Genomic DNA, 26,712 nt, shown 5'->3' on the forward strand with positions numbered 1-26,712 from the left:
TGGTTTGCTGCCCCCAGGGCCTTTACGGGTCCCTCAATTTGTCAGATGCCCCGGGGAATCCACAGACACAGCACTGAGACTGGCCATGACTGGAGGCAGGGGTGACACAAGTTCCCGGGTCCCCGCCCTCCAGCCACATCCCTGAGCGGAGCACCAGCCTCCTGAGAGGGGACAGCACCACCTGAGGACTGATCTAGTCCATCTTCACAAATTATCTCCTAATTCCGTTTTATTTTACACCAAAGGATATTTTGTAGGAAAACAATTCTTTTCAAGTTTATTTTTAATTGTGATAAATGGAAAACCTAATTCTTTTGGATCACAGGTCTGCCTTCTTGCAGCCCTCAATTTCTGCCAGTAGTTACAGCCTCTGTGGCAAAGCCGGCTCAGAGCCGAGGCTCGGTCTGGAGGATGGAAGGCCAGCCCCGGACACCTGGCTCCGCTGATTGGCCCAGAACTCCCCCCTCGGAGCTGTCCTTGCTGAAGCGCAGACACCCAAGAGCAGGCGCCACACAGATCCACCCGCCATGTTACACTCGGCATCTGCAGGTCTGCAGAGCGAGGTGTGGGAGAGGAGTTAGGCCAGCACTGTTCAGTAGAAATACAACCTGGTTCATATTTAATTCTGAATTTTCTAGTAGCCACATTTACAAAAGTCCAAATAAACAAGTGAAATTCATTTTGATATATTTTATTTAACCCAATACATCCAAAATAGTATTTCGACATACAAGCAATAAAGACAATTATTACGGAAATATTTTAATTCTTTTTTTTTGGAACTAAGTCTTTGGAACCTGGTATTTTACACTTATAGCACGTCTCGCTTCAGACTGGCCCCATTTCAAGCCCTCCATAAGCACGTGCGGCTAGCGGCCACCCTAGTGGACAGTGCAGATTTAGACCCAATGAAACAGGGATTGTGGGGGCAAGAACGGGCTGAGTGATCCCATGAGGGAGGACAAGGCTGCTCAGCTCAGAGTCCTGGGAAACCTGGGCTGAGTTGAGGTTGTAAGAGAGCAGCTGTGGGAGGCACCGCCTGTAGCCACGTGATGCGCCTACCCACCGCATCCCACCCCCTGCCACCCCCAGGCACACCCTAACTACTGCATGCCTCTTGGGGTGGATGAGAGGGGTGAGCAGCAGAATGGGCCAGACTCCTCATTTATTGGTCAGTGTGTGAAGATGTCACCCACCCTCAGCGTGCGCTTCAATTAGTCTGTTGGTGATTCCGAATTGGGTTTGTTGGTGGAGGCCGGGGCAAGGTGTACGTTTTGGAGCAGGAGGGTGAGCCATAGAGACCCACAGTTGGTGGGGGAGCGCGTCCCCTGACCTCACAGGTTGGGGAGAGGACTTGGGAGGGGAGAGATAAAGTTGACGCCTCATTAGGGGGCTGAGGAGAGGCCTTTTTCCTTTTGATCCCCCCATCCCTCCTGCACCACACGCACACACAGGCTCCGAGCCCTGCTCCAAGGAGGGGCTTCAGTCAAACTCTCCCAGAACCTGAGGGGCCCCTACCTGGGCTGCTACTTCTGGGAATGTATGACTAAGATTAGATAAAATTAGGAACATCTGAGTTGGGGGCTGAGTGGCCCCCCCCCCTTCCATCCCCTCTGACTGGCTTATCAAAGAGCTGTGAGGGGAGAGGGTGCCTAGAGTATCTTTTTCCCCAAAATCAGACCTTGGTTTCGCCTGGCTGAGACTCCTCCCCAGGCCCCAACCACACCTGAGTCTGTGGAGATGCTTCCACTGGCCACGGGGGCGCGTCTCCATGCCTCTGTCCACCTCTGCTACTGAGCAAACCCCTCAGGCCCGCCAGCTCCCCAGAGAGAGCAGCGGGGCCCCGTGCTCAGGGAGTGACTGGGGCGGTCGCACACAGAACAGATATCAGTCACCAGGGGTTCTCCAAGGACAAGGATCCCACAGGGCCCCTGAGAGGAACAATAACGAGGCCCAGACACTGAGCTCGGCCCCCATAAACTCCGGGCAGGAGTGCAGGGGCTCTGTGCCAGGAGAAAACATCAGAGGCAAGCGGAGCAACAGACAGCCAGGGAAGAGGGATACTGTAGATCAGAAAGGCAGAGGCAGACTGGTTCCAGCCCCATTTATTACAAAATAATGGTTACAAGTCTGGTATAGAAAAGATCCCTGCTAGCCCCCATACACCTGCCGTGCCCCGCCCCACGAAGTCCCTTCCTCAGGCGCCTCGGCACGCAGGGCTCTCAGATGCGAAGGTCCCCAGCCAGGAGGGCATGGTACCGGGCAGGGGTGAGGGGCACGTAGCCGCCCCCAGCCTGGTCCAGAATGTAGAGCGGGTCAGACAGTACGCTGGGGTCAAAGCCCTCCTTTGCCATCCGAACCTTCTGCTGCTTGAAGGTCTCTGTGGTGGCCAGAGACTCCTGGGGAGGGGACGTCAGAGGGAGCTGTAGAAAGGGTACTCTGCCCAGGTGGTTCAGGCGAGTTCCCTGCATTTGTTAAGGGGCAGGTCTGGGGAAAGGGCGTGAACAAGGTCAGGGTTTAGGGGAGCAGGTGACAGGGAAGGGAGGCAGCCAGGTCTGGAGGAGGGGTACAGGGAGCGAAGGGGGTGAATGCCTGTGTCTGGGAAGGAAATGTTCTTTCTCTTCACAGGGTGTATGACATGGGGGTCCCTTTGTGGGGCTTGGGAGCCACTGACCACTGCGGATATTTGGGGTGAGGGGTTGGAGCAGGAGTGGCTGGTTACCTGGAGCCTTAGGAATCGAGGCCGGGCATAAGGTGGCAAGTTCTCGGAAACATGGGCATAGAGCTGCTGAAGGTCCAAAGAGTGGGGGGGACGCAGAACCAAGGCTGCCATTCCAGCCCTGCCTTCATGCCCTGGGTGGTGGGGCAGGTGGGGGCAGGGTCAGCTGCAGTGGCTGACCACCACAAGGCCTCATGTTCCCTGCACCCGAGGAACACCCACCCATTCAGGGTGGTGGGCCGGGTGCCCCCTGCCTCCCATGCCTCGGCACCTGGCACAGTGACTCCGTAGACGTTCACCTCCTGAAGAAAACCCAGGGCCTCCAAGGCCTCTGCCACCTCAGTCGTGGCCACATTCTCCCCCTTCCACCTGCCAGAGAGCAGAGATGTAACACTGGGAGTCAGAGGTCAGGGCCTTATGAGCTGGGTGGGGAGAGAAAGAGGTCAGGGATGAGGGGAGGGCGCAGATGGTCACAGGGCAGCAGGGTTTGCAGGTGTGAGGTGAGAGGTTGGATGAGGAGCTGGGCTGGGGCGGGAGGTTAGGGTGGGGAGGTTAGGGGCTTTGGGCACAGAGATGAGATGCCCAGGAAAGGACTCAGGAGGTTATGGACAGATACCTGAAGGTGTCTCCAGTCCGGTCATGGAAGCGAAGAAAGCCTTCATCATCGCAGACCAAGAGGTCCCCAGTGTTGAAGAAAACATCCCCAGGCCGGAAGACATCCTTCAGCAGCTTTCCGCGGGCCAGCTCTGGCCCCCCAGCGTAGCCCAGGAATGGGGACTGCTGGTTCACAGGGGCCACCAGCAGCCCTGGCTCACCTGGCAGAGTCATTGGGGTCAGGGGTGGCTGCCTCTGACTCCACTCTCCAATTCCAACCTTCCTTTGCCAGCTCCACCACCCCCGCCCACTCCACCTGAGGACAAACCTGGAGATGTGGTCACACAGTGCCCTCGGGTGTCCCGGATCGGCTCCCCTGTGGTGACATCATAGCGAATCAAAGAGAAGGGGAAGACATGCTGGGGAAGGGAGACCAGGTCAAGGTCATTTCAGTTGCATGAGCCCCTCCGCGCCAGCCCCTCCCCAGTGCCTTGGGTCCTCCAGTTCCCTCCCCGCTACTCACCTTGTAAAGCCAGGAGGCGCGTCCCACAGCGCCTGGCCGTCCTGTGTAGTTGAAAGTGGCCACGTTGCCCTCTGTCAGACCATACGTCTCCAGCACCTGCAGGGGCCCGAAGCGCCGCACGAAACGCTCCCAGGTGTCTGGGCGCAGCCCGCTGCCCACCGCCAGCCGGACCTTATGTCCACGTTCTGCCTTGGTCTGAGAGGAGTCGGGAGATCGGCAGGAGCTTCAATACCCAGATGCCAGCTCCCCAAAGAGAAGTTCTGTTTCCCACTCCCCAGAAGCCCCTTGCACTATGTCCTCCGTCAGATGCCCTCAGCATCAGCTGTCCTCCCACCCCAGGCTCCTTCCCACCCTGCCACTTTCCTCTCCTTGCTTCCTCTCCCTCCAGCGTCCTGACAGCTGTCTCAGTGTCTCCCATCCACTGCCCATCTGCCTGCCTCGGCTCTGCCCGGGATCTGTGCCCACGTACCGGGGGCTGGTTGACGAGGTATCGGCATAATTCCCCAATGTACTGGAACACTGTCACCCTGTGCTGCTGGCAGTCCTCCCAGAACTGACCAGCTGAGAACTTGGACTTCAGCACCACGGTGGCCCCTGCCAGAAGCGGGGAGGAAGAGAAGGAAGGAGGTGATTTTAAAGGCTTCCACGGGAGCCCTGACCCCCTCCTTCCCAGACACTAGCCTTCACTGTAGTGGGGTGCCCGGGAAGGCCCTGCTGTGACATTTGATTCTCTACCCTGAAGGACTCAGGAAGCATCCCCAGGTGAGCACACCACACAGATACTTAATAAATGGTTGCTGGAACAAACACGTGCTGGGGGACTGAGTGGAGGGTTAGGGTGGGGGACACTGACCAATGCCCAGGCAGCCCACAATGCCCAACAGGGAGCCAGACATGTGGTAGAGTGGGAGGGTGAGGTAGATGACGTCCTCCTGGTGGGCGCCGCACAGCTGGTAGAAGCCCTGGCATTGCAGGATCTTCAGATGACTGATCCGAGCAGCCTTGGGGAGGCCTGCGGGGTGGGGGTCGGGAGATCAGGGGAAGGGCCCGACCTCCAAGCCCTGCCTCTCTCTTGGCCCCTGCTGGGTTTCCCACAGAAAGAGGCGGAGGCAAGACTGAAGCCGAGAAGAAGGGCGGCCAGGAAATGTGGGAAGTTTGGGGAGGTGGAGAAATGAAGAGGGGTGGGAGGTTGGCGAGAGAGAGGATATGGCCGCTGGGATTAGCATCCTCTTGGGCGGGGGGGAGTTGGAGGGGTAGCTGGGGAACTGAGGAGGTCACAGTTCCTGTTCCCTTCTTCCTCTGTCATAGTTTCTGGGAGGTAAGCACGGTGTCCAGCCCTCACCCGTGGTGCCAGAGGTGAAGATGTACAGACACGTGTCCATTATGCTCTGGGGGGCAGAGAGGGCCCCAGGCACCGGCCCACCCACTTCAGCCGATGCCTCAGCCAGCAAGTCGCTGATTCCAGCAGGATGGGTTTCCGGACCTGCAGCCCACAGGCGGAGCCCCATGGCTCTCAGGGCCGGCAGGTCGGGCTCCAGGGACTCCAGGAACTCTGGATGGGGTGGGAAAGCACAGCTCGGGCGGCTCGACCGCTACGGAGAGGCCTTCCTCACCCCTTAGCCCATTGCCCCCGGCCCCCGCCCCTCCTTGCTCCGCACTGTTCTTGGGTGAAGGTGAAGACTACGGACGACCCGTCACGGATCTGGGACCTGGAGCCCGACTCTTCGGGAATCCTTGGGAACTAAAGACCCAGCTGCATCCTTTCACAAACCCAGGGACTCATATCCCCACTCACCTTTTCAGAACCCCAGAGATAGCTCTGCCTCCCTGCGAGCCCCAACCCTTCCCTGACACGCCCCTTTCTGCGGCTGGTCCCGCCCCCGTCGGGTGGGCACTGCAGCCTTACCTGGCGCCAGCACTAGCGCGCGCGCACCGCAGCTGCGGAGACAGTGCAGTAGGGGACCCCGGCGCAGGGCGGTGGGTACAAAGGCCGTGCGCAGGCCAGCCTTGGCCAGCCCGAACCAGAGCCACAGGAACTCTGGGCAGGCGGGGAGGAGCAGCGCCACGGTGGCCCCAGGTGCCAGAGGGGCAGCGGTTTCTCCAGCTCCGGCCGCGCCATCCCCTTCCCACACCGCCGGCGCCGCGCCGCTTCCGGCCGCCGCGTCTCGGGCGCCGTGCGACGCCCGCTCTCCTTCCCCGGCGCCCCCTGCGCCGCCGCCGGGCCCCCAGTCCCAGCCTCGAGCACGCAGGAAGGCACGCGCCACCCGGTTGCTCTCGCGCTCGGCCTCCGCGTAGCTAAAGCGCCGCGCGCCGTGAATGAGAAAGGTGTGCGCGGGGCGCTGCCGAGCCAGTTGCGCGAGGCGCCAGGCCAGGCTGCAGCCCCCCTCGGGACCTTCCGGGTCGGCGGCCGCCGCGGCCAGGGCGCGCGCTCGAAGAGCCCGTTTGCAGCGTAGAGCGCGCACCGCGAAGGCCAAGTCTGCCGCGAGCCAGCGCAACTGCGGCCAGAGGTGCAGCTTCAGCAGCAGCAGCGGCAGCAGCAGCAGCAGGGGCAGCAGCAGGAGGGCGGCCATGGTGCCCTCTTCCTCGACTCGGCCCCGTCTGGTCCCAGCCGCTTGCAGACAGCCTGGATACTCCCTTCCCAAAAACTGGGGCCGCTCGTTCCTGCTTAGACCTCTCCTTCCCGGGAGCGCGCGTGCGCTGGCACACGCCCCTTCCCACCCAGCTTCCCCCCTCCCCACGGGCGGCGAGCAGAGGCCGGGGAGGAGTGCGTGTGACAGGGGCGGCCCCGCACTCTTGGCCCTCCCCAAGACTATGCCCCGCCCTGGACGCGCTCCCTCCGGGACTCCCCGCAGCCCGCACCCTACCAGGTCCTAGTCAGCGCTGAAGCCTTTCCTCAATCCCTGGGTCGTGTCCCAGTTTAGGTTCTTTCTCCTCAAGGGCAGTTTAGGCAACTGGCTAGACTTTGAAGTCCTGGTCTGATTTGGCTCCCAGTCCATCTTTCCCTCTTCTATCCCTTTTTCCACCCGTGATGGGAGGGTGCCACTGCTCTCCCAAGAAAGACTGAAGAACTCAGCCCCTTGCCTGTTTGGAGCTGCAAGTCCCGGCAAGAGAGCCAGACCCGTGCCCTCCCTCCAGCTGCCAGCTGCAGCAGCAACCCCAGGGGATGGGGTGGTGGGGGCAAGAGTTAAGTAGGGGAAAGGTGGAGGCCCAGACAGATTCCTGGAGAGGCCACGGTGGAGGCCCCTCCCTTTGGGCAAGGGTACAATAATTAGGGCCAGCCAGCAAATGCTTTCCATCCTGGTTTTAATTGGGGCAGAGGAAACTGGGAAGGAGCGAGGAAGGAAAAGGGGGCCTTAGGCGGTTTAGACCTTTCAAAGGAAAGAGTAGCAGCTTTGAGATGCGGGAGAACCTGGATTCTGTACAAGACATATGTGCAGGCTGAAATAGGAGGTGCTGTCTGCAGTCAGCCCAAACTTCACTCCTCTCCCCTCAGCCTGCCATCCAACCTCCCTGGACCGCTAGGGCACAAAAGCAGAGCCAAGGAGCTCTTTTCTGCTGGTACCCATGGCTCAGCAAGTGGCCAGACTGGAAGAAAGAGGGTTCTTTCTCCCTGGTACCTGAATCCTCTCCGCCAGGCACCTCGTCTCCTTCCAGAGAGAGGGAGCAGCCCTCAGCCCCGCAGTGAGGCCTCCAGTAGCTGCAAGCACAGACTGACTAAGCTGGAGGATGGCAAGCACTAGCTTTTGGAAGCCTCTAGTTTCTTGAGATGAGTAAGGACAGACCTCAGCCTATGAGGAGATGGTGCTGGCATCAATTTCTGCCTGGACAGGTCAGTGCCTGGCCCAGGCCACCAGCGGCAGCAGGAAGGATGGGGGGCAAAGCCAAGCACCTTGTGCTCCAGGCAAGAAGGGGGGCAGGCAGGAAGGGAAAAGGGGGCAGTTGTGAAGCCACAAGGAGCGTTGCCAATTAAATGGCACTACCTGCACGTGCACAGGGTGAGTAGGGGCAGCAACTCTGGCACAAAAGAGGTTCTGGCTTGTTTTATTGTCATTTAAAAACAATGTTTAAAACACGATTATCTCTGCCAAAAGAAAAGAAAAGAAAGAAACAAAAGACAGAATCAAAGAAGTGGGACCATTTGACAGTTCTGTGGAGGGTGTCTCTGCCTCCCCGGGGCCCTGGCCCAGCCTGAGGTGCCAACCACAGGCCAACACAAGCCTCCAGGGCACACCAGGTGGGGCTGTAGCCTCCCTCTCGGGTTCCTGCCTGAACACTGGTGGCATTTGCAGCCTGACCACGTCACTGGTTAAATGCCCGTGTCGTACTGGTGTATGGAGAGCGACTGTAATGCCTGCTCAGAGCACATCAAGACCTGAAAGGGGGGTGGGAAGGGGCGCCACACACTGAGTCTTTACTCTCGTTCTGGCCTCTCTGGCCAGCTCCCCTTTGCCATTTCTCTTCTATTTCGAAATAGCTCTTTGGGAGGCTGGGGGAGGGGGCGGGGGGCTGAGGACTTCCACCACAGCCCAGTTTTGCACAGCCTCTGGCTTCAGTGGGAACCCGAGTATCGGTGGGAGCAGCAGTGTGATGGGGCCGGAGGCCCCCAGAGAGAAGGGAGGAGGGGCTGGGGGCTGCATGGCAGCTCTCAGGCTGGGCCAGAGGAGGCAGCACGGGCTTCCCACCGGGTGAGCTTTGGGATGGGGAGAGGGTGTTTCACCCACTATCTCCCCAGCCCCTAATAACCTGTGATTCACCAAGTAGGGGAGGGCAGTCCAACTGGGGATGGGATGGGGAGCACAGGGCCTCAGTCACTGTCAGACCCCACTGCAGAGGACCCTTTCCGTTTCCGCTTGGTGGGCTTCGGTTTCGTGTCTTCTTCCTCCTGGAAGAGATGGGGGTGGGGATCAGTAGCCTGGGCAGCTGCTGGGCCCAACTCCACCTGCACCCCACAGCTCCTGCCCCTCCCGTGCATGGCTAGGGGTCTCACCGAGGCACTGCTGGAGCCTGACTCTTCCTCAGCATTGGGGGGCTGTGTGGCATTCTTTCGACTTCGGGGGCTGGACAGAGCTGCTTTTCGCCGGCTCTTGGGTGGCTTGGTGGAAGAGTCCTCATATTCCTCGGCCAGGGAGAACAGATCGCTGAACCTGCGGGAGAGGAGCATGAGCTCTCAGAGCGGGGGCAGCCTGGCCCTATGGCCGCCCTTCCGACCGTTTCTCTGCTCCACACCCAGGTCTCTATTTCTCCTCAACCCCATGGTCTTGCTGGTCATTAAGTCTGTGTCCCCCGCAGGCCCCCCCAGCCCCCAGGCCTTCTCCCACTACTTCCCAAGGCCAAAAGCGCAAGGAGCCTCACTTCATCTTGTGGGCTTCATCACAGCTTGCCTGGACATGCTGCAGAGCTTGCAGAATTGGGGTCTGGCTAAAAACTAGAGGGAAAAGGAAGGGAGAGCAGGAAAGGAAGAACAATGAGATGTCTGGGGCTTATTCAATGGTACCCAAGAGGTATTTTCTCCTGCCCCCGCCCCACTCGGCTCCAGGGGTGGTCTGAGCCAAAGCAGCATGGTGCATGCCAGACTCAGAGAGGGCTGGGAAGCATACAGTTCTGCTTGGTGTTGGTTAGGTTAAGACGCAGGTTGTCCAAGTGCTCCAGGATCTGCTCCAGAGTCAGCTGGGCCAGCTTGCTGCTGGAGCTCCTCAGGCTGTGGGGAAGTCAGAGAGCGAGAGTCTGAACTTGAGGTGAGGGCTCCAGGAGTGGGAGACACCCTCCCCCATCAGGGTCCCACCTTAAGACAGAGAGAGGCAGACTATCCAGAGAGGGGGAGAGGAGGACTGGGAGGGGGGGAGTGGGGGAAGGGAGGTGTGCCTAGATCAGGGACCAGCCACAGGGCACTAGGAAAAGAGGGGAAGGGGCCACAGTGGTCCTGCATGCTATGTAGCTTCGGACCACTAGATGTCGCCCACAAACCAGGCAGAGATCGCACTGGACTGCCCTGGTGGAGCTGTGGACAGCGGGCAGCCCTGGCCTGGAGGGTCTCCACAGGGCCCATGTCCCACCTCTGCCTCTTGCGTGGGAGGCTGTTGTTCTTAATGAGCAGGGACTTGATGTGCTCGGCCAGCAGCTCATCGTGCTTCATGCACCAGTGCCGCAGGATGCTGGTGGTGAACTGGTCGTCAGGGTGGCATGGCCGGCTCAGCACCATCTTCACCATCTCCTCGCTGGGCCTGGGGGTGTAAGAGGGGCGGTGGGCAACTGCTCGCACAGCTGGCCTCAGGCACCGCTGGATCTCTCCCACCTACTTACTTGCCAAACCCCAGCCTCCCCATCCCTGTTCCACACGAGTCTCGCTGTAGCCTCCTACTCTCACATCCCTCTCCCTCTTCACTTTGGGCCAAGGAATGCCTGGGTTCATTGTTTGCGGAAGCCAGGAGACAAGAAGTGAGATTCTTCAGTTTCTGTGGTAGTAGAAGGTGCGTGCATGTGTGTTGGGAGGAGGCCCATCAAATATCCCCTACTTTGCCCAGAACAGTCAGGAATTGGGCCAGGGAGGCAAGAGGACCAGCATGTGGTGTGTGGACGCCCCCTAGCCCTGCCCAGCCGAGGAAGGCGCAGGAGACGGGGCTGGGAAGCCACAGCCCCACCCAGCCCTCCACCTGCCCACTTCCTTCAGGACACTCTGTCCCGCTTCTAGTCTCTCAGGCGAGAGAGGAGAAAAGGGGGAAGGCAGGCAAGGAGATAGGAAGGAAAGGATACACAGCTGTTGCCCCATTTATCTGGGGCTGTTGGAAAAGCGCCTGTGATAGAGGGAGGGGGGTGTGTGGCCCCTCTGTGCTGACCCTCCCCCTCTTGGATTAGCCACGTTGTGGCCTCAGGAGCGTGGGGGAGGGGAGCAGCCACCGGGGATTAGAACTGCTGTGGTAGCAGGAAACAGGGATGTCCGGTCCCCACCTCCGAGGGCAGCTCCTGGTGGGCAGGGGGGTAAAGTCGAGAGGAAGCCCAGATCCCAGGAGAGCTGCTTATTTGTAAATCACCTTGGGGGAAGGGCAGAATAAGCAGATGTCAACAACAGGAAAAAACATGGGCAAAGGAGCAAGACAGAAGCCCTTTATATGGCAGCATCTCTTGGCATGTTGGGATGAGGAGCTAAAGAGCCCCTGGGGTGGAACTCACTTCTCTCTTCGGAGCTGGAGCAGAAGACAGGACAGGGCCTCTGGGTGCTCTGTGGGGGAAGGGTAGAGGGTGTTCAGAGGAATGCATAAAAACAGGAAAAAATCCTGGCACCTCTCCCATCCCCAACCACTGGAAGGAGCAAGGACAATCTTCCACAAGGGACAGGAAGAACATCCCCCACCCAACTCCCATAAAATCCCCAGCCACCTGAGCCCCAGCCCCGTGCCGGGCTCAGAGTGGGCCTGCAGGAGTCATCTAAAGGGCAGGAGCGACCGACAGGGCGCCCGCCCTTCCACCCTTCGGTGGGAAGGGGAGCAGTGGATCTGGCTCAGCTAGAAGCCTAGAGGCCTCTAGGACCAGGAGTGTCCTCTCCCCCATGCTCTCTACCCACAGCACTACTCACCTTTGTATTTGAGGTGCTGCAGGATGGGGATTATGGTCTCCAGGGGGATGTTGTGGGCCAGGAAGAGCTGCCAGGCACAGTACTGCTCAAAGGTTTCCCAGTCCAGGCTCTGGACTGCAAGAGACAGAGAAGAAACATATTCTCTCTCTCTCTCATGCACATACACAGAGGGCCAATGCACTGACTACCAGCACTGCAAGCAGGGATGGTACAGGGGCGGGGACAGTGGTCCTAAGTCTACAGATACTTTCTCTTTCCACACAAAGCGCAGTCCCAAAGCCTTCGCAGAGCTTCTGTCCTCCCATCAGCCCCGGGGTGGGGGAGGGGGTGGTGGGGGGGCAAAGATAAGTCTTCCATTTTACAGAGCAAGAAATAGGAATCCAGAGAGACACTGCCCAAGACCACACAGCAGGGTGGAGTGACATTCTATCCCATTGTCAGTCCCAGAACCAGTTTTCCTGTTACTAGAAAATACACAGGGCTGCCCACCCGTCCCCCTTCTCCCAGGGTACCTAAGGGTTTGCTCACTTACTGAGTATGTTGAGGACCGAGTCTTTTCGAAACATGACCAGGTTCCCCATCATCACATGGCAGACCAGCTCCTGGAGCTGAGGAAGAAGGCAGAACCCACTGGTTCTAAGAGGCCAGGAAGACATTATGGAAGGAGAAGCAGCAGGGCTCACACAGGGAAACCCTGAGGAAGTGACAGCCTAGTTTAAAGGGATGGGGAGGAACTGACACATGATGGATGCCAGGTCTCTGAAGGATGGAGGGGCTGCTAAAGGAGCAACAGGCCTGAGTGGTAACCACAGGCATATTTGGGGCAAAAATAGTTAAGGAAAACCACCCCTCATGCTCTGATGGCAGAGGGAGAATGGGCAACTTCTCTCCCTGGCCATAGTCCAGGCCCCTGAGCCATCCCAGCCTGGGCCTGAGGAGGAGGAGAGGGCCACACGAGCTGAGCTCTGGACTGTAGGTGTGGGTGGAAGGACTCTTCAGTGCTAAGCTTCCTCTTTCATGGATGGGGCAACTGAGTGGAGAGGAGGAACAGAAATGGGATCCCAGTTCAGGCCTGAGAATGGACACATGCAAAGCTATAGCCTCTCAGGGACGCACGCATGGTGGAAAGGTCAAACAGAAATGGTCTGACCATTTTCATTCTGAGCCAAGGGGAAGGCCAGTTGAGAGCTAAAAAACAGCCCCCTGACTTTCCCTGTGGACTGGAATGCCCAAAGAATATGGAGAATAAGGGGAACTCCAGGGGGCCTGGCCCAGCCCCAGCCTGCCTCCCCGGGGCTCCACGTTCCTTCCAGCCCTCACGGCCTAATGTGCACACAGCAGCAGGCAGGAGCAGTGTGCCTGTTCAGCACAGGCTCCCTATCTGCAGGCCTAGCGGGGGCAGAGGCCCTGATTTCCCCAGTCCCGCCTCCCAGGCCTCTCGGGTGCAGCCCTGTGTTCACCTGTGCAGAGTCAATAACAGCCACGATCATGTTCAGCAGCTCCCCGCTCCGCAAGGTCTCATCTGGAAACTGGACAGACAAAGAGAGAAACTAGGGCAGGAGTCCAGGTGTGCCCCCTGGCTTTCACCTCATAACCCGTCCCCTTTCCTCACCACATGCCCAGGGGACAGCTGGGTTAGCCAGACATAAATCCCGAAACAGAGATCTGACAGCTATGAAGCTGGGAATCTAATCCTTGAAGAACCCAAGTTTTGCTGTGTGTGTGTGCACACCACGAGGAGTGTGTGTGTGTGTGTGTTTAAGGAAAGGAGTGGGGCGCTACCTAGAGACAAAGCTACAGCCGGAAGGGATGGGACACGACGGTCAGTTCTGTGAGGGAGTGGAGACGCAACAAGCATTTGCGTCTCTGGCAGCAAAGAAATCCAATCTATGACTCTCGTCCAAAGAAGAGAAGGTCCAAAGAGTGTTGGGGTGTGTGAGGGGAGTTGGGGGGTAGGCAGGACCCGTTCTGGAGAGGCAAGTTCACCAAGGAGGGAGCAGGGAGGAAACTGCCATCTGCTGGGCATCGGCACCCTCCTCCCTCCAGTTTCTGGCTGAGGTCACAGTCCCTCCTGTCAGGCCCACACCCAGTGCTCTGATTTCCCTGTTCCTGGGAAAGTTCACTGAGAGAAGGAAGAGCCGACACCTCCTCCTATGTCCCAGTTCCCAGAAGAGACTGTGAGCGGGCCAGGGACATGAAAGCCGAGTCTTCGCTACAGAGGCCCTGGTCTTTGAGAATCATTAGAGAGGATCCGAGGGTCAGCCATCAGACAGCAAGAGGGCTTGGGATATGTGAACATGGATCTGGTTGGGGAACCTGTCCCGGGGTCCAGAAGATGGGGCCAAAGCCAAGAAGCCGAGTTTAGAGGCCCAGGCCCCAACTCACACCACAGACAAAGCACAGGATAGGAGTTCTGGTGGTTTTAAATATTGTTCAACCTTTAATAAAGAGAGGTGGAAGGAGGGGACAACTGTGGTGTGGGAAGAGATGGTCCACCGAGGTCAGTGGGGCTGGGCAGAGGGTCAGGGCTGTGTGCAATGAGATAGGGCAGTCTCCCGTGAGCGTGCCCTGCACTGCACCCCATCCCATGGATACAGGTAGAGGCACTGACCTCCGTGTAGATGGAGGGTGTGAGGTGGCAGAGTAGCCGCACATCATCCTCTTGGCAGGCCTTCATGTCCATCATTAAGCAGGTGTGCAGATCACCCAGCTGGGTGGCCTGGGCAAACGACTCGTACAGGTTCATCTTCCCTGCAGCGGCTTTGCTGCAAGACCAGTTGGGCCTAAGCCAGCAGCCCAAGCCTAGGACCCAGTACCCAGCTTCCAACGTCCCTCAGCAGACGCCCACTCCAGAATCCCTTGCCCTGGATGCCCAGGGCTAATCTGTCTAATGGCCCTCCCCTGCCTTCCCTAAGGGCGTGACAACTTAGAGGAACCAGGAGACACTTGTTTTTCCCCATCTTTCCCCAGTGCTCCAGACAGGGCTCTGACCACAATTAGTGAAGCTACTAACTGGTGAGAGTCAAGAACAGGAGAGAGGGAGCTCAGGTCAGGCTAGAGGAAGCCTTCTCTCCTGCACGAGAGCAGTAACACATGGCGACCCCCACTTCACACCATATAAAAAACTTAACTCAGAATGGGTTATAGGGCTAAATACAGGAACCAAAACTATACAACTCTTAGAAGAAAACATAGGAGTAAATTTTCATGATACCAAAAGCACGAGTGACAAAAGAAAAAATAAACTAGACTTTATCAAAATTTAAAACTTTTTGGGGTTGGCCCAGTGGTGTAGTGGTTAAGTTTGTGTGTTCCACTTCAGTGGCCTGGGGTTCACAGGTTTGGATCCCAGGCATGGACCTACACATTGCTCATCAAGCCATGCTGTGGCAGCGTCTCACACACAAAACAGAGGAAGATTGGCACAGATGTTAGCTCAGGGGCAATCTTCCTCATGAAAAGAGAAAAAAAGTTAAACTTTTGTGTTTCAAAGGATGCCATCAAGAAAGTGAAAAGAAAACCCAGAGAATGGTAGAAAATATTTGCAAACCACATATTTGATAAGAGACTTTTATCTAGAACATATAAAGAACTATTAAAAATCAACAATAAAAAGACAAATAACCCAACTAAAAAATAGGAGATCTAATAGACATTTCTCCAAAGAAAATATACAAATAGCCAGTAAGATGCTCAACATCATTAGCTACCAGGGAAATGCAAATCAAACCCATAGTGAGATACCACTTCACACTCAGGACAGCTAGAATCAAAAAGTCAGACAATAACAAGGGTTGGGGAGCATGGGGACAAATTAGAACTCCCACACATTGCTGATGGGAATGTATGATGGTGGCAGTCACTTTGGAAAATAGTTTAGCATTTCCTCACAAACTTAAAAATAGTTTGACCCAGCAATTCCATCCTTAGGCATATACCCAGGAAAACTGAAAACAAGTCCATGCAAAAATTTGTAGATGAATGCTGATAGCAGCTCTATTCACAACAGACTTAAAAATGGAAAGGACGCAAATGTCCATCAACAGGTGAATGGATAAAAAATTGTGGTATATCCATACAATGGAGTATTATTTGGTCATGAAAAGGAATGAAGTACTGATGATACATGCTACAAGGGTGATAAAACTCAAAAGCATCATGCTAAGTGAAAAAAAGTCAGTCAGGAAAATCGCAGATTGTATGATTCCATTTAGATGAAATATCCAGAATAAGTAAATCTGGAGACAGAAAGCACAGCAGTGGTTGACAGGTGTGAGTGAAAGGGAGAACGGGAAAATGGCAGCCAATGGGCAGGGATTTCTTTTTGGGGTGATGAAAATGTTCTAAGTTAGACAGTAGTGATAGTCGTATGACTTTGTAAATATACTAAAAAGCACTCAATTGTACACTTTAAAGCTGTTATTTAAAAAAAAAAAGCACACACATGGAAGGCTCTGCTGATAACAGCCAAGGGTGAGGGAATGGACCTACAGTAGGAGAGAGGCTCTCCAGGAAGCTTCCTGCCGCCTTCTTAATGTGGGGACCATACGCACCTGGCCCTCAGGTAGTAGAGCAGGTGGTAGCCAATTTTGGGCTGCTTCTGATAGAGCTCGGAGAGAAGGTCCAGAAGCAGAGAGAAGCTGCTGTTGTCTTCCTGCATCTGGCATAGGTTCCTGGGGGTGTGAGATGGGAGGAAAGCAGCAGAGCTTCACCTAGGGCGGACTCTCCTATGGAGCCCTGGGGTGGCATGGGCTGTCTTTGCCCACTGCACACCCCTGCCTTCCTGGAAAGGGAGTCCCATTACCCGAGGACTGAAGTGGACACGTGCCGACAGAGGGGACGGTGACGGGTCAACATCTCCTACAGTCGATGCTTACCTAAATATTAGATAGAGAGGCTTCCCCACAGATTCCTCCAGGGACCTACAAGAGGAGGGTGATACATGAGAGTCGATGTGACCCCAGGAAGGGCGGGCTGCAGGCAGACATCATGGATGACCAGCTTGAGGCTAGATGCCAGCCTGCTCCTTTCCTGGACTAAGGTAAACTGCTGCTGCCCCAGAGGCTCGGTCAGGGAAAGCAGGTTCCTAATATGCAACCACAACCTGGGTTGTCCTCGTCACTCAAAGAGAGATTCCTGCCCTTCAGGGAGGGTCCAGGCAAGGGTCCGACCCCACCGGAAGCAGCAAAGGCTGGGGCTGCTGGGCGCAGTGGCAGGAGTAGGACACACAGGGAAGGAGGGGTGCCAGCCCACCGCCCTGATACGCTCAGCATTCAGCAGGCAAAAATAAGTCCTTCTTTAAATAAATTAGTATGTGGGAGAATAAAAACAAGTGAACAAATTATTCTTCTCAAGTCCACAGCAAGGTGCCTCTTGGACTCAGGCTATCAGAGCATCCTTCTGGCTCCCTGAGGCCTGGGGGGATAGTCAGGAAAGATGAGCCTTACTCCTCGGTGATCTCCTCAGGCAGCACCTCCCCTCGGAAGTGGGCCTTGAAGAGCTCCTGTAGACAGGAGGCGAGGACGGACAGCTGCTCCGAGTCAAAGTCTTCCTGGGTAGGGAGATGGGGGGGGGGGGGGGGCGGTTATCACCATCCAGACCCAAGCCTTCCTGCCCCCACTACCCAGAGCCCTGAACTCATCTGCTTCCACTTCTAGGATCAGCAAGCCCCTCCCCGCATCAGAGGGGACCCATCTGGGGGAGGGGAAGGAGGGAGACAGCTGTCTGGGGGGCTCTCAGCTGTGCAGGCTGGGCTGCTTCCTCGCTAAGTAGGGGGTTCCTCACCTCCAAGACCTGGTCCACGATTTCCTGCATGACCTCACACTGGGCCTCTGTATCACTGCAGTGCAGAAGCGAGAGGAAATCTCAGGGACGTAAATGATAGAGGGCAGGACACACACCCAGAACAGTGTGCACAAGCACACTCACGCACAGAGAGAAAACAAAGGAGCTCTGTGTGAATCCAGGCTTGGTGGGGAAGCTTTTAGGGCAGGATTTTTTGCTCTCTGGGCACAGGTCCAAAGAGAAGGGAAATCCCCACAATCCTGCTTCAGATCTCAGAGGTTCTTCTCCTCAGAACCAATGGAGGGAGACCTCGGTGTGCTGGGGAGCAAGGCTGCCCCACTCCCAGCCCACACCTCCCAACCTAAACTGCAGAAGCACCTCTCGTGCAGCTTCAGCCACCTCTCCGTACACCCACTGCGTCCCCTCCAAGACCATCCTGCTACCCCACTAAGCACCAGGTGGAAAGCCTGGGACAGGAGCTCCCACCTGCCCTTCTGTAGCTGGAGCACTTTGTCCCTTAGGGACTCATCCAACTGGTCAAGGTAAGGGGTGATATCGACTGGCTCCTCCACAACTGTCTCCTTGATAGGGTGGAAGCGAAACTCTCTCTTCTTTCCTGGGAGGGATTTAGGAAAGATGCCACTTTGCCCAGACACCAGCAACAGAGGCAGCCCCTGCGCAATGTGCTCCTCCTCACACGCATGTGGTGCGCATTGTTCGCTCAGTGCTGTGGGAGCACCTGAAGCGCTTCCCTGAGCATGTGCCTGCCCTAGCCCTGGGAAGCAAACGACAGCAGGGGCCACTTCTCCCGTTTGCCCTCTTGCTTCAGTGCTAAGTGCAGGGCTCTGCACCATGGAGTCCCATCCAAACAAAACTAACAAAACTATCTCATAGGGTAAAGGTGACAGAGAGACCAGAGGCTGCTCCAGCCAACTGGCCCTCTCGAAGTTGACACCCCCCGCCGAACTACCTTTGCTGCCAGCCTCACCTTTGCTATTGAGATCCTCCTCATCATCACTGAAGGCTGCCTCTGCGTTGTCATAGCAACTCTCATCCTTATCTGACATATGGTTGTCCATCTCCATGGAAACTGGCTCCTCAATTTTGACTTGGGAGTAAAGAAAGACAAGGCATTTGATGGGCTCCCACATCCTCTAATATGACCCATGCTTCTGGGAAGGGGAGACCAGAGGGCAAGTGGGAGAACAAGGAGTTTATAACCTAAATGGAATATGGACCCTGGAAGGACAAACGTCTTGTCCTCACAACCCTCTAGGACTTGCAAGGGGATTTGCCGGGAATAAGAAAGCACAGGACATGACTCCTCTATGCTCAGCTCAGGATCAGCGAGCAGATAAGACTGGGACAGTCCTAAGTGCTCTTTAATTTAAAACCAAGTTGGGACATTCAGCTTGGCTGAAGCCCTTACCCTAAAACAAAAATGTGTGTGTGTGTGTCTGGAACTGGGAACAAGATTTGAGACCCAACCTGATGACCTCTCATCAGGGGCCAGGGCCCAGGGCTGGGAAGACAGAAGAGATGGGCAAAGCTAACGTGAGATGCGCATATTCCATGAAAGCCTTCTAGCTACTGAGGAGAGCTCAGTAAGAGAAAAGACAGGAGTGAAGAGAGCAAGAGAGATCAGGGAAAGTCAAATAAGATGAGACGGAGATGGAGAGCCAAAGGCGGCAACACAAAAATGAATAAAAAGAGAAGCCGGGGAAGGAGGAGCTGAACTGGAGAGTGTTGGAGAGGTGGAGAACTGCACAAGGACGACATCCTAAACGGGGGCCCTGAATGTCTCCATCCCTCTTTTGAAACAAGGGATGGGATGGGAGCGTTCCATACCTTCCACAGGTGGGCTGGGCGAACTGCAGAACTCAGGAAACTTCTCCCTCAGCATTGCCCGCAGCTCCTTATCCAATTTAGGGTTGTCAAATAGAGGAGCCAAATGCCTAATGGGAAACACGAAAGGTCAGCATCAGAGCTCCCCACTTCTAACTCACCATGGAGTTGAAGAGCTAGGTCTAAGCCCAGCCAGTATAACTGGGCCATACTCAGATCCTCAGAAAGGTCGCCAGGGGACAGGGGAGGCACGTGACGCCTTCTGTAATATGACGGCAGGAGAGAAACTCCTCTGACTTAAGAGAACATGCCCAGCAGCCTGAGGTGGAGCCAGGACTTTTTACACCTCTCAAGGGGAAGGGTCAGCAGTGGTTTGGCACTTTCTGGAAGTGCCTGACCAAGGGAAAAATGAGAAAGCACCTCCCCCTGCCCCAGAGACTCCTCAAGTCCTTACGCCAAGACCCGTTTCTCCACAATGTGGTTGAGGGAGGAAAAGACACCCTGTCGCACGTGGCCCTCCAGAGGCGGGTAGAAGTTGGGGATGATCTAGGAGGGAAGAGGGGAAGGAGAGAATGAGAACAGGACTTGCCAGCCAGAGTGTTCTGCTGAATTAGACCTAAACAGCTGCCTCAGTTTTGATCAGGGGACATTGGGGAGTATGGCTGCAGAAAAAACTGGAAAGTTTCGGACCATTCCAAGCTGCTAAAATGGGAAACTCTTACTAGAACTGCTCCTCAAGGAGACTACATTCTACGTGAAGTCATCATCCCCAAGGCTGAGAGACTCCATGGAGACATGGGAAGGTCCAGCTGGAGACAGTGGGAATATGGAAGGGAGGCGTTCCCTAACTTGGGAGATAGGACCTACGACGACTTCTGCCCCCGTAGTCAAGGGGCACCGGGAAGACCTAGTCACTGACCTATAAGGTCAGAGGGGACACACACTTAACTCTGCTCAGCCAGGCACAGGGAGAAAAGAGGGCTACAGCACTTACGCGGCACATGAAGTCCAGGAGTGTGGCAGTGATGGCTGGGTGGGGCTTCATGGAGTGATGCATGACCAGGATGGCCGGTTCTGGAGAATGTGGAATTAAAGGGTTCCCCTACATCAGACAGTCTCTTCCCAGCTCCATAAAATGAGGTATCAATATAGATGAATGGCTCCAGAGAGAGCCATGTCTATTCCCATCCCCCTACTCCCATCGAGAAGACTCAAAAGCAGACAACCCCCAAAACAGCTGGGAGTCCTCATCTCCCTTGTCCCGAGCACTCAGCTTGGAGGAGGGAGGTAGTAGGAGAGGAAAAGCAGGACATGGTACAGCCCTTTCCTCTACCTAGGCCCTCCCCACCCGAAGTCCAAGCATAAAGCTATGGAGCAAAGCAGGTGGAGTGATCGCTTGGCCCCAGTGAAGCAATTTTCCTTCTAGGTCAAGGGAGCACCAATGAGGAACAACGGAACTGCTCCCAGATAAGCAGGCTCCGCTCCACACTGCTCTGAGATTTATGACTGCTCTCACCGAGACAAGGCGGCGGGGCCAGGGGGATGGAAGAGGCACGGCCTGGTCTTGGTCACATACCTATGTTCATAATGCTATCCTTGTCTGGGCTGAAGAACAACCAGTCGTAAAACAAAGCCAGCTTGGCATTAGAGGCAGCGACATTTGACTGGAAAAGAGAAATGAAAAAAGAAGGCTATTTCAACAACCAGCTCCCTCCCCTTCAGAAGCCCAAGGCAGATTCCAGGGCTCTTGTGATTGCTCCACCTGTGAAATTCAGCTCCTAGTGAGACAGGGTGGAACCCCCACAGGGTGAGGGGCACCCAAGTCCGTACACGAGTGTGAGCACCCTGTGATCTCACCAACCTAGGCGCTAGGGATTGGCCTGTTCTCATACATCCGGTAGAACATGTCCCTGATCCCCTAAGGGAGAACATCTGGGCCTGGGAGTCCCCTGTCCCCCCCCCCACCCCAGTGGAGAGAGCACTCTGACCAGCCTCTAGGCTGCCCTTGCCGGCTCCCCAGGCGTATTCCTGAAGGAAAGACCCCTAGGAATAGCCTGTTGTCACATCTGAATCAGCACATTCCAAAGACCCAGGCAGATGGGGGAGGGGCCCTGTCAGGAGAGGTGGGAGGGAGAAGGAGAGTTCCCCGCCCCTGGCACAGGGACGAAAAGGCTGGGAAGGAAATGGGTGCACTGTGGATGCACTACGTTTAGAGAAGGGAAGTGTCCTAAGCTGCCGCCAAAAGGCATGAAAGTCAGGGTCTAAGGAACACAAGTCCAGAATCTGAGAAAGGAACGATTCAGAGGAATAACCACATGTGGTTTCTGGAAGCTAAAAGGAAAGACAGGGGCGCCTCAGAAATCCAGGCTGGGGGAGCAGGAGTAAAGGCAGAGATGAGCCTGTTCAACCCCAAACCCAGATGGGAACTAACGAGCGTACGTGACCCAGAGACACGAAGGCGGAGGGACAGGGCTGCCACTCGGGAGAGAGAGTGAAAGAAGGACCTTTCAGGGGCAGGTGGCCCAGACAATTGGGAAGAAGTAGGGAAATATGGGGAAGACGAGGGCAGAGGGACCCTTCACCATCCAACAGCCTCTACCCTCTGGCCCAGCCCCTCACCGTGCACGTTGTCAGGAGCCAGCCAATGATGGCCCAGCGGGGCAAGATGTCTGAACTCAGCACTTCATTAGAAGGGTGGACAACCCCACAGATGTAGCGAATGAGGTCACAGCGCAGAGACTGACTGTCTGGAGTTGACAGGTACTGGCGCTGGAACCAATCCTGGTATCGTTTTTGTTGACCAAACCGCACCTGGGGGAAGGGGACATTGGAAAGAGAAACCTGGAAGGAATCTCTGGACAGAGGAAAATGAGCACCACTCAACCATTCAACCTAGACTTCAATTTCTTCCCACATTTATTCCTTAACTCATACTGTCTTCTCAAGTCTCCCCTCCTTTGGGAAGACGTCCTGAATTAAATCTTCCTTAATTTAAAAAAATGCCGAAAATCTTCCTAGCTTACCTCTCGTGCCAGTGGTACATGCATTCTTGTCACCAACCTGATGTCACATTTACCCCCAACTGCAACTGCAGTCCAGTTTTGGCTCCTCACTCCGGTGTTGGTCACCGAATCTCTAGTCCTAAGCATAATGTTTTCTTCTTTTCCTGAGCCACTTATGAACAGCAAGGAATGTTCCTCGAGAACAAGGGCTAAGGCTGTTCCCCACTCAGCACTGACTGACAGCTCTCTGATGTTGAATGACCTGACAGGATCATTATCCAAGGTACAGAGATTCCAAACCTCCTTGCAGCAAGTCCTTCCCCAAACAGACTCTAAGTGGTTGCAAACAGCAACACTAAATAAGGGGAAAGATCTGGTTTTCCTCTTCTATTCCCCACATTCAAGCAAGACAGACAGCAGAAACGTTAAAAAAAAAAAAAAGAGATACATCTAGGCCAACACTGTCCAATAAAACTTTCTGCAACAATGGTGGCCACTAAGCACTTAAAATATAGCTACTCCAACTGAGGTACTGAATTTTTAATTTTACTTAATTTTAACGAATTTAAATTGCAACACATGGCTAGTGGCTACCACATGGGACAGCACTGATCTAGACAGTTCTCCTAGATGACTTAGGAAACTGAAAGTTGGCTAGAGCAGTGGTTCCCTCACTCCGGGCTGGCTGCAGAGGAGTTGTTACCGGGAATGTCTGTTAAAAATACAGATTCATCAGATTCTCTGGGAGAGTGGGATCCAGGAAGTTTTGGGTTTTTTTTTTGTTAGGAAGATAGGCCCTGAGCTAAGATCTGTTGCCAATCTTCCTCTTTTTGCTTGAGGAAGATTGCTGCTGAGCTAACATCTGTGCCAATCGTCCTCTACTTTTGCCTCTACCTGCGAACCCCAGGCCACTGAAGCAGAGCGTGCGAACTTAACAGCTATGCCACCGGGCCGGGCCCCAGGAAGATGTATTTTTGACATGCTCCTCAAGCAATTCTTTCATAATTCAGCCATGTTTAGAAACCAAAAGGCCATAGCTCTCTTCCTGAGAGTTTCCCAGAATGAACACTCTCACTCTAATCTTTAATAACGCATTTCACATTTGAAATTACATTTGCACACAATTATTGGTTTAATGATTGCTTTAGATAGACTGAAAGCTTCACAAGAGTTCAAACTGCATCTTTCTTATTCAACACCGCATTCCCAGTTCTTAGCACCATCATGCCCAATGCCAGGGAGATGGGGGCACCACTTGACTGCCACTCCACCAGTCAGTACTCAATGGAAACAGATCTCTGGGCTGGAAGAAGCAGCCCAGCCAGTGCCTGCAACTTCTCCTCCTGCTGCAATAGCTTAGCTTACCCGGGATGTCATGAAGAGGAGCTTAGTCTCCATGTCTGGGGTTAGACGACATGCTAGGAATTTTCGGGATGTTCTTGACTGAAGAAGCTGCAGGATACCTGAACCAAGTGTGGAAGGGAAGAAAAAAGAGAGAAGCCTAAGGACCAGAAGGAATGGAAGGCAGGTGGGGAACCTGGGCCAGGTGACTGATGGCCAGTGGTCTTGCTCATGGGGAATTCTAAGACAAGACCCAGAGAGGTTGAGCATAGGAACAAGTGGGGGTTCTAGCCAGCATTCTGTATGTTCTGCTCCAACCAACCACCGTCCCCAGGACCCAGATATATTCATTCTCTTCTCCTGCTGGCCATCCAGAGTCCCCTACTCACATCATTCTAGCTGGCAACATGTGGGAAAGTTAAGGGGAAAATGTGGACAACCCTAGGCTCTCTTCCTGCTCCTGGGGGCCCCATCACTGGGTCCTGGGGTCAATGTGGTGTTGTGGCATAAGCACAAGCTCTGCAGTCAGACAGACCTGGATCCAAATCCTGCCTCTGACACTTACTAGCTGTGTGGCCTTGGGCAAATTACTTAATCTCCTTGAACCTCATTTTCTTTATCTGTAAATATGGAAAGTAAAATAGCCATCTTACAGGGGTGTCCTGAGGATTAAATGAGTTAACATACATGTGCCTAGCACACAGCAGGCACTCAAAACAACACAATACATGTTCAATATAAGAGCAGTACAAGATAGGGCAGAACCAGGACTTCCCTCTCTTCTCTCCTGACTTCCTAGGTCCTAGACTACCGCTTTCCTGCTGTGTACGCACACACACACGCATGCTGGAGGTGGGGTGGGGAGCAAAGCTGTACAGTTATTGCTCAAACCATAAGCAGAACCCTGGCAAGGGGAGCCATATGAAAAGGACCTTGTCACAGGGAGGCACACAGACTCTTCCCTCCCCCACAGAGGATTTTGGCCAAGCTGGGTCCTTGGAATTCAAAGGCAAGACTGCTCTGGGGAGGAGCCTTCTCTTGCAGGACTCATTCCAGCCCCTCTGCTGACTCAGTCTCACAAGCTGACCTCTGACTGCCCTGCTGGACTCAGTGAAGCTGGACACTGGTCATCAGCTCACCTCCTGAGCCAAGGAGCTGCCGGGAGAGGAGGAGGACCACAGTTCTCTATCTCACTTTCTCATAGCAGTAATGACAGCTTGAGTCTGCCAAGTACGGGCCGTCTGGGAACCACACGAATTGCTCTGTACCTCTGCCATTCCCACATCCAGCTGTACTTGGCAGGGCCTGCCCTGTCCCAGTCTTCCTCCACCTGACTGCCACAGCCTCTGACCCACCAACCTCTGCCCTCTTGACTTAGCAGTACATACACTGACCTTCCACCTCTCAAGCACAGGAGACCCAGCCTTACTTACCTGTGAACTGAGGACTTAAGGCCTGAGGGTTATGGATAATATCTTTCCAAAGCAGTTCAAATTCTGGTATCCTGGCAACATTCTGAAGTAGTCTCACAAGGTCCCGGCCAATCATCAAACATTCCATGAACTTGATGGGGGGGGCGGTGCGGGGAGGACAGGAAAGAAGAAAAACATGGATTGTTTACCTGCTACAGGGAGGACAAAGGAACAACACGTTCTAGAAAGGGAAGGAAAGAGGGTCGAAGGGACTATATTATTTCTTCTGGAACCAAGGGGTTGGCTCCTAACTGCTCAGGGGAAGAGAGCTGGAAACTGGGGACTGATATCAAGGATGAGAGTTTACTGGAAACTGCGGAAGCCCTGCTGGCTTTCACATTAACCTACACCCCTCTCCTCCCAGCATTGTTTTGACCCAGGTCAAGGGAGACCAAGATCCAAAAGGAGAGGACTGACAAGTTGAGTCCCAGACACCTTACCCCAAAACTCATTCAGTCCAAGAGAACATTCTGTGAGAGTGGATATGATCTCTACCTGTGCTGTCCAAAAGGATACCCAGGAGGCACATCTAGCTAACCAGCACCTGAAATGTGGCCAATTCAACTAAGAAACTCAATTTTAAAATTTTATCTAATTTTAATGAATATTTATATTGCCACCTGTGGCCAGTGGCTACTGCATTAGAGAGCAGAGCTCTAGGATCTCTCTTGGGAGATCTGAGCATGGACAATTCACAACCCCACTTGACCACGGCAGTTACCCAAGCGGGCAGGTGGGAAGGATGACTTAACAGAGGGCACACAAGCACAGCTTGTGCCTGTGGTGTAGCAGTGTCCATGAAGCTGACCCTAGGATGCTAGCATAACAGGCAGCATTTCTAGCAACTTGGGCTATCCACACTGATTCCCCCACTCTCTAACCTCATCTGTCTTAGAATGACGAAAAACCACCAGACTTTGAACCACCTCCATCTTTCCAAAACAAGACCTCTGGCCTATGTCACCTCGCAATACCTATAGAGGTGTTCCATCCTGGGTTTCACTTCCCCATACTGTTCTTGTCCTCACCCGTTCCCGAAGCAGTGAGATGCAAAAGTCCACTTCCTTCTGCCGCAGGGCCTGGAGCTGGGCGGTTCCATGGTGGTCGACGATGAGGCGGAGGTATGTGTAAACAGCCATGGCAATGAGGATGCTGCTCTTGAGTACCCATTCCCTGCAGGGAAGGAAGACACTGGCACCTGGACTCTGTCTAGACCTCGTCACTCTCCCAATGCCCCCCAAGCTTGGCTCCCACGCCTCAGGAATGTCTGATGATTAGCACGGGGACTAGGTTCTCTGGTTGCTTGACTGCTCGCTCCTGCTGTCAGTATCTGTCTGAGACCATCAACTGGCTAAGGGAGGAACAACTTCCTACCACTCTACCAAGTGCCCAGTGAAGATAAGTACTGGGTGAAAGCAGTGTCTCTTTACCAAGTAACTGCTTAGCTTCCAGTAAAATTATTTTGCACTGTGTGAGGGACTAGAGACAGGGATAAACCATAGGTTCTGCTCATCTCAGACTATGGGGAAAAAAGTTTTGGAGGTGTCCTTAAATCAGTAGTTCTTAAAATGTCCAAGGACCTCTGGGGATTACCACAAGCCTTTCAGGGACCTGGAGGTTTTAGAACACACTGTGCTAGCCCTTCCATCACACTTGTCATTAGCAGCCCACCATGCCACAAACCTTCCCCTGGCTCTCTCTGGGGCCACTGATCCCACTCCCAGACAATGAGTCATTTGCCCTAAATCACAATCTGAAAAGAATGTGATTTTGGATGGCAAAGCCCATTTCCCAGGAGTTTTAGAATTTCCCTGGGGAAAAGGGGGCAATGAAAGAATTGTGCGTTCCCTGTTGCTTTAAAA

At 54.6% G+C, this 26,712-nt stretch overlaps 2 protein-coding genes across 2 annotated transcripts in view; both read right to left on the minus strand.

Annotated features, from left to right (window-relative positions):
• Positions 1-2,070: 2,070 nt before the first annotated feature.
• On the minus strand, positions 2,071-6,568 carry SLC27A3 (solute carrier family 27 member 3). The gene is made up of 10 exons (XM_046681942.1): positions 5,743-6,568; positions 5,179-5,388; positions 4,690-4,848; positions 4,306-4,430; positions 3,837-4,031; positions 3,642-3,732; positions 3,336-3,534; positions 2,991-3,088; positions 2,723-2,853; positions 2,071-2,399 (listed from the first exon to the last, which is right to left on the minus strand). The coding sequence occupies exons 1-10, from the start codon at positions 6,404-6,406 to the stop codon at positions 2,223-2,225; spliced, it is 2,049 nt and encodes a 682-aa protein (XP_046537898.1). The 5' UTR covers positions 6,407-6,568; the 3' UTR covers positions 2,071-2,222.
• Positions 6,569-7,861: 1,293 nt separating this feature from the next.
• INTS3 (integrator complex subunit 3) overlaps positions 7,862-26,712 on the minus strand; it is a 36,335-nt gene continuing 17,484 nt past the window's right edge. The window contains exons 7-30 of the mRNA XM_046681941.1: positions 25,879-26,023; positions 24,812-24,941; positions 23,403-23,500; positions 21,655-21,846; positions 20,612-20,699; positions 20,030-20,109; positions 19,490-19,581; positions 19,039-19,145; positions 18,179-18,298; positions 17,677-17,806; positions 17,191-17,245; positions 16,854-16,957; positions 16,284-16,328; positions 15,960-16,079; positions 14,018-14,171; positions 12,867-12,935; positions 11,939-12,014; positions 11,407-11,520; positions 11,004-11,052; positions 9,890-10,057; positions 9,434-9,534; positions 9,189-9,261; positions 8,824-8,980; positions 7,862-8,718 (exon numbers count right to left, since the gene is read on the minus strand). Of these exons, the coding sequence (XP_046537897.1) occupies positions 8,641-8,718; positions 8,824-8,980; positions 9,189-9,261; positions 9,434-9,534; positions 9,890-10,057; positions 11,004-11,052; positions 11,407-11,520; positions 11,939-12,014; positions 12,867-12,935; positions 14,018-14,171; positions 15,960-16,079; positions 16,284-16,328; positions 16,854-16,957; positions 17,191-17,245; positions 17,677-17,806; positions 18,179-18,298; positions 19,039-19,145; positions 19,490-19,581; positions 20,030-20,109; positions 20,612-20,699; positions 21,655-21,846; positions 23,403-23,500; positions 24,812-24,941; positions 25,879-26,023 (2,545 nt within the window). The 3' untranslated portion in view covers positions 7,862-8,640. The remainder of the gene's footprint in view (positions 8,719-8,823; positions 8,981-9,188; positions 9,262-9,433; positions 9,535-9,889; positions 10,058-11,003; positions 11,053-11,406; positions 11,521-11,938; positions 12,015-12,866; positions 12,936-14,017; positions 14,172-15,959; positions 16,080-16,283; positions 16,329-16,853; positions 16,958-17,190; positions 17,246-17,676; positions 17,807-18,178; positions 18,299-19,038; positions 19,146-19,489; positions 19,582-20,029; positions 20,110-20,611; positions 20,700-21,654; positions 21,847-23,402; positions 23,501-24,811; positions 24,942-25,878; positions 26,024-26,712) is intronic.

This window comes from Equus quagga, chromosome 13, assembly GCF_021613505.1.
Source record: "Equus quagga isolate Etosha38 chromosome 13, UCLA_HA_Equagga_1.0, whole genome shotgun sequence".
Taxonomy (NCBI): domain Eukaryota; kingdom Metazoa; phylum Chordata; class Mammalia; order Perissodactyla; family Equidae; genus Equus; species Equus quagga.